The sequence below is a fragment of the Salvelinus namaycush genome, chromosome 31 (assembly GCF_016432855.1).
Source record: "Salvelinus namaycush isolate Seneca chromosome 31, SaNama_1.0, whole genome shotgun sequence".
NCBI lineage: Eukaryota > Metazoa > Chordata > Actinopteri > Salmoniformes > Salmonidae > Salvelinus > Salvelinus namaycush.
Window position 1 is genome coordinate 45,045,848 of NC_052337.1, and position 20,480 is coordinate 45,066,327.

At 44.0% G+C, this 20,480-nt stretch overlaps 1 protein-coding gene across 1 annotated transcript in view; it reads left to right on the forward strand.

Moving 5' to 3' along the window:
- LOC120025735 (dymeclin-like) overlaps positions 1–20,480 on the forward strand; it is a 143,499-nt gene that overhangs the window by 79,495 nt on the left and 43,524 nt on the right. The window contains exon 14 of the mRNA XM_038970334.1: positions 9,468–9,552. Coding sequence (XP_038826262.1) covers positions 9,468–9,552 — 85 coding nt within the window. The remainder of the gene's footprint in view (positions 1–9,467; positions 9,553–20,480) is intronic.

The window sequence follows — 20,480 nt, forward strand, 5'->3', positions numbered from 1 at the left end:
TAATCCTCTAGGGGTGGCGGGGCTCAAGGCTTCGGATTTAGGTCCTGCTGTGTTATAGCTGGGTGGTGGCTGGTTCTGTCCCTGCTCTCCCTTCTCAGCTGTTTTATGATACCAGCAAAGACATTGTTTGCGTTCAGGAACTCGGTTTCTCTCATCAGGCACCAAGGCCGGCTCAGTGGAGGCTCATTTAAGTGGCAGTGTAGGCCTGCCTGCAGTCCAGCAATGCTGCTGATTCTATATCAGTCTCATTTAGCAGTCCTTGCGGTGGCGTAAAAACTCGGGAGAATATTACCCTTCTCCCTTCTCTTGCCAGATCAATGTTTATCCCCTTTTCTGACAGCCATTTCAGAAAGCACTCCACTGACTGACCTTCATGTCTTAAAGTAATGATGGACTGTCGTTTCTCTTTGCTTATTTGAGCTGTTCTTGCCATAATATGGACTTGGTCTTTTACTAAATAGGGCTGTCTTCTGTATACCACCCCTACCTTGTCACAACATAACTGATTGACTCAAATGCATTAAAAAGGAAAGAAATTCCACAAATTAACTTTTAACAAGGTACACCTGTTAATTGAAATGCGTTCCAGGTGACTACCTCATGAAGCTGGTTGAGAGAATGCCAAGAGTGTGCAAAGCTGTCATCAAGGCAAAGTGTGGCTACTTTGAAATATCTAAAATCCCAAATATATTTTGATTAAACACTTTTCTGGTTACTACATGATTCCATATGTGTTATTTCATAGTTTGGATGTCTTCACTATTATTCTACAATGTAGAAAATAGTAAAAAAAAAAATAAAGAAAAACCCTTGAATGAGTAGGTGTGTCCAAGCGTTTGACTGGTACTGTATATACATTTGCAAAGATTTCTAAAAACCTGTTTTCCTTTGTCAATATGAGCTATTGTGTGTCGATTGAGGAAAGAAAACAATTTCATCCATTTTAGAATATGGCTGTAACGTAGCCACGCTGAAAAAGTGACCGGTTCTGAATTGTTTCCGAATGCACCGTATGTGTGTTTTCCCATGTGTGTCTGTGTGTGCGCCTGCCCTGCTCCTTCCCCGGCTCCCTGCTCCCGTGTGTTATTAGGCGGTGCGCTCCCCTGTGTATTCCTCATGGCTGTTTACTCGTCTCTATTTGTTATTATTGAGCATCAGCCACCATCTGCTCTGCTGTTTCTAGTGGGGATAGAGAGAGAGAGACTGAGCTAGGCTGTCTGTGCATCCCAAATGGCACCCTGTGCATCCCAAATGGCACCCTATGCCTTATGTAGTGCACTATATAGGGGGCCATTTGGGGGTGGGGACACTGTCTATTTTTGGTGGTGGACAGCTCAGTACTGCATGAGGAGCCTAGGGCTGAATTGATTTCGTTATTTATGTTCTGTGGTCCAGGCTGAGTACTCTGAGATAGAAGAGAAAGATTACAAGGAAGGTTACGAGAAAAAAATGGTTGTTTGATTCAATGGTGGACTGGGCGCCGATGGTATGCCAGTCGAAGCTGGTTGCTTCGAAATTGCGTGCAGTAATGACTGTAGCTGTACAGATTTGTTTTTCTTCTCAAGTCTGAGGTTTATCGATATAATATTTTCTACGTCGTATTTTTTTGCCAAATTATTATTATTATTTTTTAAATCTCTCATTTTGTTCCCCCTTGTTTAATAAAGACGATAGAGAAAGAGGATGTGTCTCGGTCTGTGTGCGTTGGCGTGTGGTCTGTAGCCTATGTTGTCAAGTGTTTGTGTATTTTGATGTGTGTTGATTGATGGTGGCCTGTACTCAAGGTCAGTGGAACAGACCATGAAATACTTTATTTTTGTATTATTATAATTTTTCTACTTTTTACCTCTTTTTCTCCCCAATTTCCTGATATCCAATTGGTAGTTAGTCTTGTCCCATCACTGCAACTCCCATACGGATGGTCGAGAGCCATGCGTCCTCTGAAACACGACTCTGCCAAGCCTCACTGCTTCTTGACACGTTGCTCACTTAACACGGAAGCCAGCCGCACACAATGTGTCGGAGGAAACACTGTACAACTGGCGACGTGTCAGCGTGCATGCGCCCGGCCCGCCACAAGAGTCTCTGGAGCGCGAGGAGACAAGGACATCCCGGCCGGCAAACCCTCCCCTAAGCCCGGACGACGCTGGGCCAATTGTGCGCCGCGTCATGGGTTTCCCGGTCGCGGCTCAGGTCACACAGCCGTGATCGCGCGGGTCTGTAGTGACGCTTCAAGCACTACAATGCAGTGCCTTAGTCCGCTGCGCCACTAGGGAGGCCAACCCTGAGAGACTTGATGTACAGTGCCTTGCAAAAGTATTCATACCTCTTGGATTTCTTCACATTTTGTTGTTACAAAGTGGCATTTAAAAAATGTGTCAACAATCTACCCAAAATACTCTGTCAGAGGAAGATAATTATTTTTTTGATTAATATAAATAAAATAAAATATAGTTGTTGTAGAAATATTCCGCTGCCGGAGTCAATACATGTTAGAAACACTTTTGGCAGCGACTACAGCTTTGAGTCTTCTTGGGTAATTCTTTAAAGGTGCAATATGCAGAAATCACTCTGCCATTTCCTGGTTGCATAAATTCTCACAGTTTGCCTATTTTAAGTTTGTGCAAAACAAGCAATGCATAGTGTAGAGAATCATTGTACTATATAAACCGCTGTGTAATATCTTTCCAATAAGCCAAAATATTGCATTTTCAGCTGTTTGAAGCTGGTGTACAAAACCGAAAGTAAAAAACTTAAGAACAGGGAAATAGCGCACATAGAACCGATCTACCGCTTCTTCGATTTGCTGTCAATGAAAATGAGAGATCTTTAACTCACATTTCTATGTGAATTTGGTCGGGTCGCCCCAAACATGTTACATATTGCAGCTTTAAGAGCTTTAGACACTGGATTGTGCAATATTAGACCATTATTATTTTCAAAGTTCTCCAAGCTCTGTCAAGATGTTCGGGATCATGGCTAGACAGCCACTTTCAAGTCTTCTTGGTAAGCAACTCCAGCGTAGATTTGGCCTTGTGTTGTAGGTTCTTGTCTTGCCGAAAGGTGAATTCCTTTCCCATTGTCTGGCGTAAAGCAGACTGAAGCAGGTTTTTATGTAGGATTTTGCCTATGCTTAGCTCCATTCCGTTTCTATTTATCTTGAAAAACTCCCCAGTGTTTGCCGATGTCAAGTATAAGATGCATGTTTTGGAATATTTGTATTCTGTATATTTGTGTATTTGTTTCACTTTGTCATTTAAGTCATTATTGTGGAGTCACTACAATGTTGTTGATCCATCCTTAGTTTTCTGCCATCACAGCCATTGAACTCTGTAACTGTCACCAATCCCTCATGGTAACATCCCAGAGCAGTTTAATTCCTGTCCTGCAGCTCAGTTCAGAAGGATGACTATCTTTGTGTCTGGGTGGTTTAATACATCATCTACAGCATAATTATTAACTTGACCATGCTTAAAGAGAGATTCAGTGTCTGATTTGTTATTGTTACCCATCGATATACCTATCACTGCCCTTTTGAGGCGCTTGAAAATCTCCCTGGTCTTTGTAGTTGAATCTGTGCTTGGTAAAAACAAAAGAATACACTCCAGGCCACTCTGAAACTACATAGAATGTATGTAGAAGTTATAATTGACCTATATATATATTTTTTTTTAAACTGCCCTTTATCTAGCCCTCAAATAGATTTTAACAAACAAATCTGTAAAAAAAGAATCGTGGCGTCCCTCCGTTGAATTTCTAAATGTGGCCATCAAGCCCAAAAGTTTGCCCACCCCTGTTATAAGTTTACCAATAGAACAAGGATTGGTTGACGTCCATATTTTGTTGCACAGAATCAATTTGATGATTTTGGAGGAAACTGATGTGAATAGTAACGTTAGTCTGATGTCTGAATGATATTGGGTACCAAACATGTATTAGCTGCATGTGTGGTCAGTCTCCGTCAACAACGAACACGGTCTGCAACTCTAAAGAATATTATTGAATGGTTTGTTTCAGAATAGAAAAGATTTTCACCTGTTTGTTTGTTTCGACCTTGCCGTGCCAGCCTGCGTACTAAAGATTCAAGCATCCCTTACGCAGCCTTGTTATCGTGCCATTTACTTCTTAGTGCTACCAGTCTCTGTGTGCGTCCCAACTGTCACCCTATTCCCTTTTATAGTGCACTTCTTTTGACCCAGGCCTATACAGCTCTCGCATAGAGTTAGTTAGAGGACTCACCTTTGTATCTATCCCGTTATGGTGTCTGTGACAGCATAGTCAGCACCCATTGAAGCCTTATCCATTTTGAAGTGGTCAATTTTCTTCTTATTTTGTAGATCGAAAAAAGCATAAAGCAGATATTTGTGATTTACCGCAACCTGCAATGTTGGGGTCCTGAACCAAATCTTATGTCATTGATTTATGTGGCCATTAGATGGTAGTGATATAACTTAGACATTTTCAAACCATATTTAACACAAGCTGAAGAAGAGAAGGCTCTGATCATTGGCCCAACCCATAGGAATCCCCCTGCCCAGTTGACTACTTTAAAATGGTGGAAGCCCTCAATGGCATTGTCTATGCTACAATGGATTATATCCATAAGTCCTCTAACTCTATGGGCTCTCGTCAAAAGTAGTACGCTATATAGGGAATAGGTTGCCATTTGGGATGCATATGTCTTTTATGTACGTCAATCCATCAGGATCCTCTACATCTTTCACACAACAAACGTTTTCTTTGTTCTATTATTTTCTATTATATTTAGCTGCACTTGTATCTGTGAGGCTTGTTTGCCTTGCTCTCATTCCCCTGGTTGCGTTGTTGTTTGTGTTATCATGCCTTGTGATGTTGATGCCTCTGTTTGGAATGACACGCTGTTTGGAATGATTTGTCAAGACAGCGAATGTGTAGACAGACGGATGAAAAGCATATGCCAAACCACCAAATCTGCAGTTGAATGAGTCATACAAGCCTTATCTAAAGAATCCATACATGAAGAATCCAGAGATGTACGTAGCTGGAGCTTCTGTCTGCATCCCAAATGGCCCCCTATCCCGTATTTAGATAGACCTTAGGGCTCTGGTCAAAAGTACTGCACTATGGGGTGTCATTTGGGATTCACCTTATTATTCTACCTTTATTTCAACAAGGAACACAGACTTTTACAGCTGGGCCCTGAATGTACATGTTTACACATACACTTTAGGTACAATCATTAAAAAACTGAACAAGACAAACAAAATGATCACAGATAGTGATCTGTAGTTTCTAAATAATGCTACTGAGAAATTGCTTTCTTTCTATAAATAATGGGTCCAAAGTGTCACTTTGGGATCAACATTTCAAAATGGTTAATATATGCCAATTGGCCCATAAGTCAACCTACTGTAATGACCATATCCTTTAAAATTGCAGGTGTAACATGGAAACCAAAATGCAGGGTTCGTACAGACATTGGCAAGTCAAATTCATGGACTTTTAATTACTTTTTCAAGCACAATCATAATTTTCAAGGATGTACATTTTATATTGTATTGTTTTTATAGCCTATAGAACAAAAACTCTCGCCAAAAAGTATGCAAAAAGTATGCATTACCACTTTATGTGGGTACTTCGGGATTCTGGCAATGAACTCGTGCATACCATTTTTATGTCTCTGTGTCCAGTATGAAGGAAGTTACAGGTAGTTTCGTTACAAATAGACTTCCAGTCATTGCGCAAATGCTAGTTAGCACTGGCTCGCGAAACGATCTCTAACTTCCTTCATACTGGACACCGAGGCATAAAAATTGTATCCACAAGTTCATCTGACTCTTGGGAAGTAGATAAAGGGCCTCGTTGCCAAAATCCCAAAGTATCCCTTTAAGACTAATCAATTTTTATAGGCCTCCCCAATGGCACTATGCATTGGCATTCAAATTACTATTACTTTCTATGTAAATAATATGTTAACGAAAGTGTCTACATCTGTCACAAAAACTGATTAGAAATGAAATTATTGGATATTTATATTGAATCAGGAGAGCTTATAAATCGGCTACAATAATTTCAGACTTTTCAAGAACCAAATTGAGGAAATGTCTGATTTTCAAGCTATTCCAGTAGGCCTATTTGATTTTCTGAGTTACTTGTTGTTACATTCTAATGTGGTGCCGACCAAAATACATTCGCACAGTATTTCAAGTGATTGCTTTAGATAATTGAACAGAAAAAATTTATTGAAGAAACTATCCCTGTTCAAATTGGTAGTCCACCCAGTGGTTGTGTTTTCTGGGATTGAATTAAATCTTTTAAGTGCTCACAAGGGAGCCACACCCGCAAACCTCATTTCGCACGTGCATAGGGTAAGTCTGAATACCAAATATTGAGAAGTACTTAAATCAAAATGCGTAAAAAAGGCATACATTTACTAAGTCTGAATCGGCCCCATTGTGAATATGCCCACTAGGCTACTATGTCATTTATTATAAGTATCAAGTTAAGGTAACTCTTCCGGTTAGAAACATTCCATTTTCCAATCATGTGCCCATGAAGGCTGTTTTCACGCCGTAACATAAGGAGACATGAAATGTACGTAGTTAATCCGTTTTACCTAATTTCTACCAGCATGTTTAATGTGCAACCAGAGGGGGAAAAAACTCTAGACCACCTTTACTCCACGCACAGAGACGTGTACAAAGCTTTCCCTCGCCCTCCATTTGGCAAATCTGACCATAATTCTATCCTCCTGTTTACAAGCAAAAACTAAAGCAGGAAGCATCAATAAAGAAGTGGTCAGATTATGCATATGCTAAGCTACAGGACTGTTTTGCTAGCACAGACTGGAATATGTTCCGGGATTCTTCCGATGGCATTGAGGTGTACACCACATCAGTCACTGGCTTCATCAATAAGTGCATCGATGACGTCGTCCCCACAGTTGACCGTACATACATCCGTACGTACATCCCACCAGAAGTCATGGATTACAGGCAACATCCGCACTGAGCTAAAGGGTAGAGCTGCCGCTTTCAAGGAGCGGGACTCTAACCCGGACGCTTATAAGAAATCCCGCTATGCCCTCCGATGAACCATCAAACAGGCAAAGTGACAATATAGGACTAAGATTGAATCGTACTACACCGGCTCCAACGCTCGTCGGATGTGGCAGGGTTTGCAAACCATTACAGACTACAAAGGGAAGCACAGCCAAGAGCTGCCCATTGACACGACCCTACCAGACAAGCTAAATTACTTCTATGCTCGCTTCGAGGCTAGCAACACTGAAGCATGCATGAGAGCATCAGCTGTTCTTGATAACTGTGTTATCACGCCCTCCGTAGCCTATGTGAGTAAGACCTTTTAAACAGGTCAACATTCACAAGGCCGCAGGGTCAGATGGATTACCAGGACGTGTACTCCGAGCATGCGCTGACCAACTGGCAAGTGTCTTCACTGACATTTTCAACCCTGTCCCTGACTGAGTCTGTAATACCAACATGTTTCAAGCAGACCACCAAAGTCCCTGTGCCCAAGAACACTAAGGTAACCTGCCTAAATGACTACCGACCCGTAGCACTCACATCTGTAGCCATGAAGTGCTTTGAAAGGCTGGTCATGGCTCTCATCAACACCATTATCTTAGAAACCCTAGACCCACTCCGATTTGAATACCGCCCCAACAGATCCCCGCCCTTTCCCACCTGGACAAAAGGAACACCTATGTGAGAATGCTATTCATTGACTACAGCTCAGCATTCACAATTTAATTTAATTTAACCTTTTATTTAACTAGGCAAGTCAGTTAAGAACAAATTCTTATTTTCAATGACGGCCTAGGAACAGTGGGTTAACTGCCTTGTTCAGGGGCAGAACGACAGATTTGTGCCTCGTCTGCTCGGGGATTTGAATTTGCAACGTTTCGGTTACTAGTCCAACGCTCTAACCACTAGGCAACGCTGCCGCCCCAATACAATACAGGAAACGAAGGACTGAGCACGCCCCCATTCTCATCGACAGGGCTGTCGTAGAGCAGGTTGAGAGCTTCAAGTTCCTTGGTGTCCACATCACCAACAAACTAACATGGTCCAAGCACACCAAGACAGTCGTGAAGAGGGCTCGACAAAGCCTATTCCCTCAGCAAACTGAAAAGATTTGGCATGTGTCCTCAAATCCTCAAAAAGTTCTACACCTGCACCATCGAGAGCATCCTGGCTGGTTACATCACTGCCTGGTATGGCAAGTGCTCGGCCTCTGACCGCAAGGCACTACAGAGGTAGTGCACACGGCCCAGTGCATCACTGGGGCCAAGCTTCCTGCCATCCAGGACCTCTATACCAGGCGGTGTCAGAGGAAAGCCCTAAAAATTGTCAAAGATTCCAGCCACCCTAGTCATAGACTGTTCTCTCTGCTACCACACGGCAAGCGGTACCGGAGCGCCAAGTCTAGGTCCAAAAGCCTTCTTAACAGCTTCTACCCCCAAGCCATAAGACTCTTGAACAGCTAATCAAATGGCTACCCAGACTATTTGCATTGACCCCCCCCCCCCCCCTCTTTAACGCTGCTGCTACTCTATGCATAGTCACTTTAACTCTACCTACATGTACATATTACCACAATTACCTTGACTAACCTGTGCCCCCGCACATTGACTCTGTACCGGTACCCCCTGTATATATCCTCGCTACTGTTATTTTACTGCTGCTCTTTAATAAAAATTTTACTTAACACTTATTTTTCTTAACTGCGTTGTTGGTTAAGGGCTCGTAAGTCATCATACCTGTTGTATTCGACGCATGTGACAAATACAATTTGATTTGATTTAAAACGTATTATAACTAACAACACTGCCATAAATGCAAGGAAAGAAAAATTATTTTATGTCAAGCGATTTTGGACATGTCTGTCAAGACTCCAACCACGAGAAAGGGTTTTAATCTGCTTTTAAATCAACTTGTGAATTGTATTGAATGTAGCTATGTTCCCCTGTTATATCTTAATGTAATGACATTAAAAGAATTGCCAGATTATTATCAATTTATCAACAGCAAATAAGTTGTCCACCGCAGGAAATCCTCAATGGTACCCTCGTTTATAGAAATACCCATGTGTAGTGCGTACCTCAATCAGCATCATGTGTAGTGCGTACCTCAGTCAGCATCAGACATGACGACAGTGTTTGTGTGTTAGATCTCTTCTGTAATGCTGTCTCTGTCTGTCTTTCTTGAGTGAGATGTGAGGAGGGTGTTGTTGCTAGTCTGATTCATGCTGTTGCTTCTCTCTCTCACACCCCCTCCCCTGTCTCGCTCCCTCATTCTCTTCACCCCCTCCTCCACTGTCTCGCTCCCTCATTCTCTTCACCCCCCTCCTCCCCTGTCTCGCTCCCTCATTCTCTTCACCCCCTCCTCCCCTGTCTCGCTCCCTCATTCTCTTCACCCCCTCCTCCCCTCTCTCATCCCTCTCTCTCTCCCTCTTCACCCCCTCAGCCTGTTTGCACTGCTGTCCAAGAAGCACAACAAGATTTTGGAGCAGGCTACCCAGTCTGTACGGGGCCTGCGGCGGGCAGACTACGTGAGTACAGTTCCCCTACTTCCCTGGTCCCCTGGACCTTCAGCCACGTCAACTGCAATCAGCCACACACACCTCAGCCTCCTCTGTCTGCAGGGAGGGAGCAGGCCTGGGGCTGGGGGGGCCCTGACGCCTGACAACCCCCCCCCCCCCCCCCCCCCGCAACACACAGGAACAAAGACACAGGCGACATGAATACAGATGCAAACCCAGTAAGAGACAGAGGCCATACGAAAACCTAGACACCCAGACGCACAGACCCAGAAGTGGCTGGAGGTGTGTGAGTGTCAGTGATTAGGCTCTTCCCACACACAGGCAGAAGGGAAGCACCCTTCACCCCCACTCTCTTTTGTTTGGATGTCTCCTTTATGGCCCTTTTTCCTTCCAAAACACACACTCACAAACACACACACACACACACACACACACATATACTTGATAATACCGTTGCTATGTCTAGAGTCGTTGATGCTGAATTAACTTCTGGCCAATGATATCACTTCACCCAAACATTACCCTCCCTCGTCACATTGTGCTTTGAATACGTCTTTGTCAATTATATCATGTTTGCTATATGTCTGTGTGAATTATATCATGGAAGGTCTCCTCCAAGCTCCAACAATAAGCTGGTCGGGGTCGTGTTCATTAGGGCACACCATAGCAGAACATATTAAGTAAAATGTTTTGCAACAGAAAACAAAAACAAGACATTTCTTATTGGACCAGTTCAGGTGGTACCGCCCCCTGTTTATGTTTGGTGTCTAATAAATATGACCCTGGTCTCAATGGAAGAAGTTGTGACTAGATTCCATCCAGGTCTCAGGGATCTTGTTCTGTGTTCGTATCTCATTTCCAGTCTAGACCTCAACGTTTCGTTCTATTACGAAGTAATGTTGTTAAGAGGTTTTTATTTAGTCGCTAGGAGGAAGGAAATCCTGCAGTTTGAACATAAAGGTATCATCACATCCAGTCAACATGGTGAGAACAAACCCTCCTCTGTCTGCAGGAGTACCTTATCAACCTACAATTACTTCATTTGTTTGCGCTTCTCAATCAGTCACTACAAACGTCTTTATAAGTCAGAACACGTTGTATGCAAACACACAAATACACACACCTTCCTATTTGGCACACACATTTAATAAAAAAATAATAATAATGTTTTGTTGATTTTCCTTGTGAAACAAATACATTGGAAATTACTCACCAAAGCTCCTAATAATAATAACTATTTGTACTGCAATAAATACACATTATGCATATATACAACAAGCAGCTATGAAAATGTGAAGCTGATATGCACACAGCGGTGTTGTTGTCTGTAGAGCCAGGCAGGCTGTGTGAGTCGTGTTGTGATGTAGTGTGCTGCGTTGCAGGGGGGGAGGATGGGAGGTGAGGGGAGACTAGGCAGGACAAAGGCAGAGTGACAGGCCCCACTTTGCCTTCAGGCCTCGTGACTGATCTGCCGTGACGCAGAGCCACAAGCTCAGACACGATTTACAGAGGGTAGAGGGGGGGAGAAGAGAAAGGCTGACGGGGAGTGAAGGGGTGAGGAGGGAGCAGGCCTTGGTCTCATGGGAGAGGGTAGAAATGGGTAGGGGAAGAGGCTAAGAGGGAAGGCTGAGGAGGGAGCTAGCTGTGGGAGAGGGGAGAAGGGGGGTGTAGAGAGGCGGAGGGGATGAAAGGGATGAGGTGGCACGTGGCAGTAATTAAAGTTGACTCCAGAGCGTGCGTGACGGGTGAGAAGGGGCAAAAGCGAGGGTGATGGGGGGGTTGACTTTACTTCTTCCCCTACAATCGCCCCTAGTACTTCGTTCCTCTCCAGCCACCCCCACCCCCCCTCATTCACTGCTTTCTCACTCCATCTCACCCTTATGTTCTCTCCCACCCCATGTATCACTCTCCCCAGTCCTCTGTCACTATAATTGTCTGGGACACACCATCTCTCTTTCTCTCCTTCTCTCTCTTTGTTAGTAGCAGATAGTGTTGTGATAGGAGGCCTCGGAGATAGTGGCTCTACCTTTGGCCTGTTACTGGTGATAGGAGACTGGCTAGGCCACTGTTCTCCTCTTTCCGTCTCTTGCTTTCCTGCCTCCCAGTCTGCAGCCTTTACCATCCCCTTCTCCCCCCCGCCTCCTCTCCTGGGTGACTGGCTGCAGCGACTTTCTCTCCATTACCTCCCTCAAGGTCCAAGGGGTTCACAGTTTTACGAGGGTATGTTTAGCAGCATGAGTGAAGGAGGCTTTGTTGCCAAATAGGAAGCCAATTCTAGATTTAATTTGGGGTTGGAGATGCTTAATATGAGTCTGGAAGGAGAGTTTAAAGTCTAGCCAGACACCTATGTATTCTAAGTCAAAACCTTCCAGAGTAGTGATGCTAGGCGGGCGGGCGGGTGCGGGCCGCGCTTGGTTGAAGAGCTTGCATTTAGGTTCACTAGCGTTTAAGAGCAGTTGGAGGCCACGGAAGGAGTGTTGTATGGCATTGAAGGTCGTTTGGAGGTTTGTTAACACAGTGTCCAAAGAAGGGCCAGATGTATACAGAATGGTGTCTTCTGTATAGAGGTGGATCAAAGAATCACCCGCAGCAAGAGCGACATCATTGATGTATACAGAGAAAAGAGTCGGTCCGAGAATTTAACCCTGTGGCACCCCCATAGAGACTGCCAGAGGTCCGGACAACAGGCCCTCCGATTTGACACACTGAACTCTATCTGAGAAGTAGTTAGTGAACCAGGCACGGCAGTCATTAGAGAAACCAAGGCTGTTGAGTCTGCCAATAAGAATACGGTGATTGACAGTCGAAAGCCTTGGCCAGGTCAATGAAGACGGCTGCACTGTACTGTTTTTTATCAATGGCGGTTATGATATCGTTTAGGACCTTAAACGTGGCTGAGGTGCACCCGTGACCAGCTCGGAAACCAGATTGCATAGCGGAGAAGGTACGGTGGGATTCGAGATGGTCGGTGATCTGTTTGTTCACTTGGCTTTCGAGACTTTAGAAAGGCAGGGAAGAATGGATATAGGTCTGTAAAAGTTTGGGTCTAGAGTGTCACCCCCTTTGAAGAGGGCGAGGACCGCGGCCGTTTTCCAATCTTTAAGAATCTCAGACGATACGAGAGGTTGAATAGACTAGTAATAGGGGTTGCGGCAATGGCGGCGGATAATATTAGGAAGAGAGGGTCCAGATTGTCTAGTCCAGATGATTTGTAGGGATCCAGATTCTGCTGCTCTTTCAGGACATCAGCTGTCTGGATTTGGGTGAAGAAGAATCAGGGGGGGCTTGGGCCAGTTGCTGCGGGGGGTGCAGAGCTGTTGGTTGGGGTAGCCAGGTGGAAAGCGTGGCCAGCCGTAGAGAAATGCTTATTGAAATTCTCGATTATCGTGGATTTATCAGTGGTGACAGTGTTTCCTAGCCTCAGTGCACTGGGCAGCTGAGATGAGGTCCTCTTATTCTCCATGGACTTTACAGTGTCCCACAACTTTTTGGAATTAGTGCTGCAGGATGCAAATTTCTGTTTAAAAAAGCTAGTCTTTGCTTTCCTAACTGACTGTGTGTATTGGTTCCTGACTTCCCTGAAAAGTTGCATATCTCGGGACTATTCGAAGCTAGTGCAGTGCGCCACAGGATGTTTTTCTGCTGGTCAAGGGCAGTCAGGTCTGGAGTGAACCAAGGGCTATATCTGTTCTTAGTTCTACATTTTTTGAAAGGGGAATGCTTATTTAAGATGATGAGGAAGGCACTTTTGAAGAACAACCAGGCATCCTCTACTGACGGGATGAGGTCAATATCCTTCCAGGATACCCGGGCCAAGTCAATTAGAAAGGCCTGCTCGCAGAAGTGTTTTATGGAGCGTTTGACAGTGATGAGGGGTGGTCGTTTGACCACGGTCCCATAACGGACGCAGGCAATGAGGCAGTGATCGCTGAGATCCTTGTTGAAAACAGCAGAGGTGTATTTAGAGGGAAAGTTGGTCAGGATGATATCTATGAGGGTGCCCATGTTTACGGATTTGGGGTTGTACCTGGTAGGTTCCTTGATAATTTGTGTGAGATTGAGAGCATCTAGCTTAGATTGTAGGACGGTCAGGGTGTTAAGCATATCCCCGTTTAGGTCACCTAACAGTACGAACTCTGAGGATAAATGTGGGGCGATCAATTCACATATGGTGTCCAGAGCACAGCTGAGCGCTGAGGGGAGTCAATAACAAGCGGCAACAGTGAGAGACTTATTTCTGGAGAGATGGATTTTTAAAAGCAGTTGCTCGAACTGTTTGGGCACAGACCTGGATAGTAGGACAGAACTCTGCAGGCTGTCTCTACAGTAGATTGTAACTCCGTCCCCTTTAGCAGTTCTATCTTGACGTAAAATGTTGTAATTGGGGATGGAAATGTCCGAATTTTTGGTGGTCTTCCTAAGCCAGGATTCAGACACGGCTAGGACATCAGGGTTGGCGGAGTGTGCTAAAGCAGTGAATAAAACAAACTTAGGGAGGAGGCTTCTGATGTTAACATGCATGAACCCAAGGCTTTTCCGGTTACAGAAGTCAACAAATGAGAGCGCCTAGGGACACACAGGGCCTGGGTTAACCTCTACATGCCACTGTACTATCTGTTTTGGTTGGGTCTAATTGTGTTGCTGTCCTGGGGCTGTTTGTGTTTATGAACAGAGCCCAAGGACCAGCTTGTTTAGGGGGCTCTTCTCCAGGTTCATTTTTCTGTAGGTGATGGCTTTATTATGGAAGGTTTGGGAATCACTTCCTTCGGTCTAATTCTGCTCTGCATGCATTATTTGGTCTTATACATAGTACATGGAGGATCTTTTTTGCAAAATTCTGCATGCAGAGTCTCAATTTGGTGTTTGTCACATTTTGTAAATTCTTGCTTGGTGAGCAGACCCAGACCTCACAACCATAAAGGGCAATGGGTTCTATAACTGATTCAAGTATTTTTAGCCAGATACTAATTGGTATGTCAGATTTTATGTTCCTTTTGATGGCATAGAAGGCCGTTCTTACCTTGTCTCTCAGATTGTTCACAGCTTTGTGGAAGTTACCTGTGGCGCTGATGTTTAGGCCAAGGTATGTATAGTTTTTTTGTGTGCTCTAGGGCAAGGGTGTCTAGATGGATTTTCTATTTGTGGTCCTGGCAACTGGTCATTTTTTGGAACACCATTATTTTTATCTTCCTGAGATTTACTGTCAGGGCCCAGGTTTAACAGAATCTGTGCAGAAGATCTAGGTGCTGCTGTAGGCCCTCCTTGGTTGGGGACAGATGCACCAGATCATCAGAAAACAGACATTTGACTTCAGATTCTAGTAGGGTGAGGCCGGGTGCTGCAGACTGTTCTAGTGCCCTCGCCAATTCATTGATATATATATATATATATATTTTATATATATATATATATATATGTTGAAGAGGGTGCGGCTTAAGCTGCATCTCTGTCTCACCCCACGACCCTGTGGAAAGAAAAGTGTGTTTTTTGACAATTTTAACCGCACACTTGTTGTTTGTGTGCATTCATTTTATAATGTCATATGGTTTTCCCCCAACACCACTTCCCATCAATTTGATTTGCAGACTCTCGTGCCAAATTGAGTCTAAAGCTTTTTTGAAATCAACAAAGTATGAGAAGACTTTGCCTTGGTTTTGTTTTTTGTTTTTTGTCAATTAGGGTGTGCAGGGTGAATACGTGGTCTGTCGTACGGTAATTTGGTAAAAAGCCAATTTGACATTTGCTCAGTACATTGTTTTCATTGAGGGAATGCACGAGTCTGATGTTAATGCAGAGGATTTTCTGAAGGTTGCTGTTGATGCATATCCCACGGTAGTTATTGGGGTCAAATTTGTCTCCACTTTTGTGGATTGGGGTGATCAGTCCTTGGTTCCAAATATTGGGGAAGATGCCAGAGCTAAGGATCATGTTTAAGTTTAGCCAATTGGAATTTGTGGTCTGTATTTTTGATCATTTCATTGAGGATACCAATGAAATGATAAAATGCCTTAATTTTGCTGGAACCCAGGAAGAGTAGCTGCTTCCTTGGCAGCAGCTAATGGGGATCCATAATATATACAAACACCACAGGCCTTTTTGGGTTGGAGGGTTTGTATTTTGTCCTGTAGTTCATTCAATGTAATTGGAGAATCCAGTGTGTTCTGGTAGTCTTTAATAGTTGATTCTAAGATTTGAATTTGATCATGTATATGTTTTTGCTGGCTGTTCTTTGTTATAGGGCCAAAAAGATTGGGGAAGTGGTTTACCCATACATCTCCATTTTTTGGATAGATAACTCTTTGTGTTGTTTGTTTTGTGTTTTCCAATTTTCCCAGAAGTGGTTGGAGTCTATGGACTCTTCAATTACATTGAGCTAATTTCTGACGTGCTGTTCCTTTTTTTCCCGTAGTGTATTTCTGTATTGCTTTAGTGATTCACCATAGTTAAGGCGTAGGCTCAGGTTTTCTGGGTCCCTTTTTTTGGTTGGATAGGTTTTTCAATTTCTTTCTTAGGTTTTTGCATTCTTCATCAAACCATTTGTCGTTGTTGTTCATTTTCTTCAGTTTTCTGTTTGACATTTTTTGATTTGATCGGGAAGCTCAGAGGTCAAATATACTGTTTAGGTTTTCTACCTCCAAGTTTACACCTTCACTATTACAGTGGAATGTTTTGTCCAGGAAGTTGTCTAAAAGGAATATAATTTTTTGTTGCCTAATTTCTTTTTTGGTACTACTTTCCTTCCATCTATAGCATTACTTAATATTATTCCGTTCCTTTGGCTTTGATGCCTCCTGATTTGACTATTGCTCTGTTCAAGTAGACTGTGATTTTGCTGTGGTCTGATAGGGGTGTCAGAGGGCTGACTGAACGGTCTGAGAGACCCTGGGTTGAGGTCAGTGATAATGTAATCTACAATACTACTGCCAATAGATGAGTTATAGGTGTACCAATCATAGGGGTCCCCTCAAAGCCTACCATTGACTAATGTACATGCCCAGCATGTGACAAAGCTGCAAGAGTTTGTTGGTTATGTAGTCGTAGTTGTGACTAGGGGGGGGCGTATGGGGGAGGGAATGCTGTCACCTCCAGGTAGGTGTTTGTCCCCCTGTATGCTGTGTCAGGTTCTTGTCCAGTTCTGGAATTTAGTTCGCCACAGACTAGTACATGTCCCTGGGCCTGGAAATGATTTGATTTACCCCTCCAGGATGGAGAAGCTGTCTTCATTAAAGTATGGGGATTCTAGTGGGGGGATATAGGTAGCACGTATGTTTTTCTCTGATGAGAATTTTGGATTTCTAGCCAAATGTAACATTTTCCTGTTTTGATTAATTTAATAGCGTGAGTTAGGTCTGCTCTATACCAAATGATCATATTCCCTGAGTCCCTTCCGTGTTTCACACCTGGTAGTTCGGTGGATGGGCCTACCAGCTCTCTGTAGCCTCGAGGTAACCAGCTCTCTCTCTTCCCTCCTTCTCCACAGCTTCCCTCTTTCCTTCCCCCGTGTGCTTAGAGCTGTGGATGTTCTCATTAGGCTAGACTGCAGCTCAGAGCACTGAGCTCCATATGACACCTAGATATATTCTAATCCATGTGAGCTATACGGACCACTCTGATGAAATCCTTCTCTGCCTTCTGGCCCGTATTCATATTCAGTCCCTTTGTGAATGACAGTGGGCTTGGCTGGCCATGAACATGTTATTGTTGTCATGGGCTATAGGGACATTGGTCTATATGACAGCTTTCTGTCCACTGGCCACAGGCAGCAGACCTGATTGAGTCACTGACCAGTTCTGCTAGGGAGGGGTAGAGTATCTAGCCCTGTCCCCATCCCTGTTCCTGTTCAGTAGTATCTGCTCGGTGTCAATGCCAAGTGGGGCGGGACAAAACATATTTAACGAGTCACAATACAGAATACTCTTTCCCTCTCCGTCTCTCTGTAGTCTCCCTCGTCGTTCTATCTCTTCTCTCTCCTTCTCTCCCTCCTCTCTCTTTCCTCTCTGGTCTGTTTAGCAGAAGAGTGGATGTAAAGGCAGTAATATAAAGCAGCTGGCCCTGACAGTATTTTGTTCCCCGCTGCCCGAGGGGAGGATGAATGGGGAGGAGGAACGGGGGAGTAGAGAGAGCGAACAGCGAGAGAGACCGAAGGGTGTGTAGAAAAAGAGAGGAGGGGAGTAGGGAGAGAGAGAGTTTGTGACTGACTGGCATCTGGAAACAATGTAATTTGGCATGGCGGCCAGGCTATGGAGAGAGAGCGAGGGAGAGGGAGCTAATGTTTGTTTAATGTAGGATTGTCCTTAAAGCAGGAGGATATTAAAAAGAGAGGATGAGAGACCTCAAACACTGTCAGCTCAGTGGGGGCGTTTCCCCCTAATACCTGTGTGTTCCAAATGGCACCCTGTTCCCTTTCTAGTACACTACTTTTGACCAAAGAGTGGCAAATGTAAATTAAAAAGTAGTGCACTTTATAGAGAATAGGGTGCTTTTGGGACTCAGCTTTGTCTTTGCATCTCCTCACCACCACCAAATCCTCCTCCTCCAACCCTTGTTCCTTACCTCCCACGCACACAGCATTCTCTCTTTTGCTCTCTCTCTCTCTTTTGCTCTCTCTCTCTCTTTTGCTCTCTCTCTCTCTTTTGCTCTCTCTCTCTCTTTTGCTCTCTCTCTCTCTTTTGCTCTCTCTCTCTTTTGCTCTCTCTCTCTTTTGCTCTCTCTCTCTCTTTTGTTCTCTCTCTCTCTCCCTTACTCTCTCTCTCTCTCTCTCCCTTACTCTCTCTCTCTCTCCCTTGCTCTCTCTCTCTCTCCCTTGCTCTCTCTCTCGCTCCCTCTCTCTCCCGCTCTCTCGCTCTTGCTCTCTCTCCCCCGCTCTCTCTCGGTCTCCCCCTCGCTCTCTCCCCCTCGCTCTCTCCCCCTCGCTCTCTCCCCCTCGCTCTCTCCCCCTCGCCCCCCCCCCCCTCCCCCCCCTCGCTCTCTCCCGCTCTCTCTCGGTCTCGCTCTCTCTCCCGCTCTCTCTCGGTCTCTTCCCTGCTCTTTCTCGGTCTCTCTCTCGGTCTGTCTCTCGGTCTCTCTCTCGGTCTCTCTCCCGCTCTCTCTCCCGCTCTCTCTCCCACTCTCTCTCGGTCTCTTCCCCCGCTCTCTCTCGGTCTCTTCCCCGCTCTCTCTGTCTCTTCCCCGCTCTCTCTCGGTCTCTCCCCCTCGCTCCCTCTCTCCCCCTTCGCTCGCTCTTTCCCCTTCGTTCTCTCTCTCCCTCACTTTCTCTCCCCCTCGCTTTCTCTCGCTCTCTCAAGCTCTCAAATTCGAATTCGGATTGCTTTATTGGTATGAAATATAATTTGTAGATATTGCCAAAACAGTATAGTGGTACAGCATTTCAGTAAATACAGTACAATGCAATGAGGATATTGAAATACAGTTCATTTCAGTAGTAATTATAAAAATAGTACATATAATCATGTATACAGGTACGACACTACTGCTGTTGTATTGTGTAATCTTTGGTCGATACATTTAATTAACCTTTCTAGGACACACGTTCCGCTAGCGGAACCCCTGACAACATTCCGCTGAAAAGGCAGCGTAGGAAATTCAGAAATATTTTTTTGAAATATGTAACTTTCACACATTAACAAGTCCAATACAGCAAATGAAAGATAAACATATTGTTAATCTACCCATCGTATCCGATTTTTAAAAAAATGCTTTACAGCGAAAACACAACATATGATTGTTAGATCACCACCAAGTCCAAAAAACACACATTTTCCCAGCCAAAGAGAGGAGTCACAAAAAGCAGAAATAGAGATAAAATTAATCACTAACCTTTGATGATCTTCATCAGATGACACTCATAGGACATCATGTTACACAATACATGTATGTTTTGTTCGATAATGTGCATATTTATATCCAAAAATCTCAGTTTACATTGGCGCCATGTTCAGAAATGCCTCCAAAATATCCTGAGAAATTGTAGAGAGCCACATCAAATAACAGAAATACTCATCATACACTTTGATGAAAGATACATGTTTTACATAGAATTAAAGATACACTTGTTCTTAATGCAACCGCTGTGTCAGATTTCAAAAAAACTTTACGAAAAAGCAAACCATGCAATAATCTGAGACGGCGCTCAGATAGAAACAACATTTCTCCGCCATGTTGGAGTCAACAGAAATATGAAATTACATTATAAATATTCCCTTACCTTTGATGATCTTCATCAGAATGCACTCCCAGGAATCCTAGTTCCACAATAAATTGTTGTTTTGTTCGATAATGTCCATTATTTATGTCCAAGTAGCTACTTTTGTTAGCACGTTTAGTACACATATCCAAACGCTCGTGCAGGTCCAGGCGAACGTCGAACGAAAACTTCAAAAAGTTATATTACAGGTCGAATAAACTTGTCAAACTAAGTATAGAATCAACCTTTAGGATGTTGTTATCATAAATATTCAATAACGTTCCAACCGGAGAATTCCTTTGTGTCTATAGAAGTAATGGAACGCAAGTCGATATCATGTGGAATGCGCGTGACCAGGACCAGGACCAGGACCAGGCTCTCTGCCAGACCACTGACTCAAACAGCTCCCATCCGGCTCAACATCACAGTAGAAGCTTCATTCAACGTTCTACAGACTGTTGACATCTAGTGGAAGCCGTAGGAAGTGCAAACAGATCCATATCCCACTGGGATTTCAATGGGCGATGAGTTGAAAATCGACCAGCCTCAGAATTCCCACTTCCTGTTTGGATTTTCTTCTCAGGTTTTTGCCTGCCATATGAGTTCTGTTATACTCACAGACATCATTCAAACATTTTTAGAAACTTCAGAGTGTTTTCTATCCAATAGTAATAATAATATGCATATATTAGCATCTGGGACAGAGTAGGAGGCAGTTCACTCTGTGCACGCTATTCATCCAAAGTGAAAATGC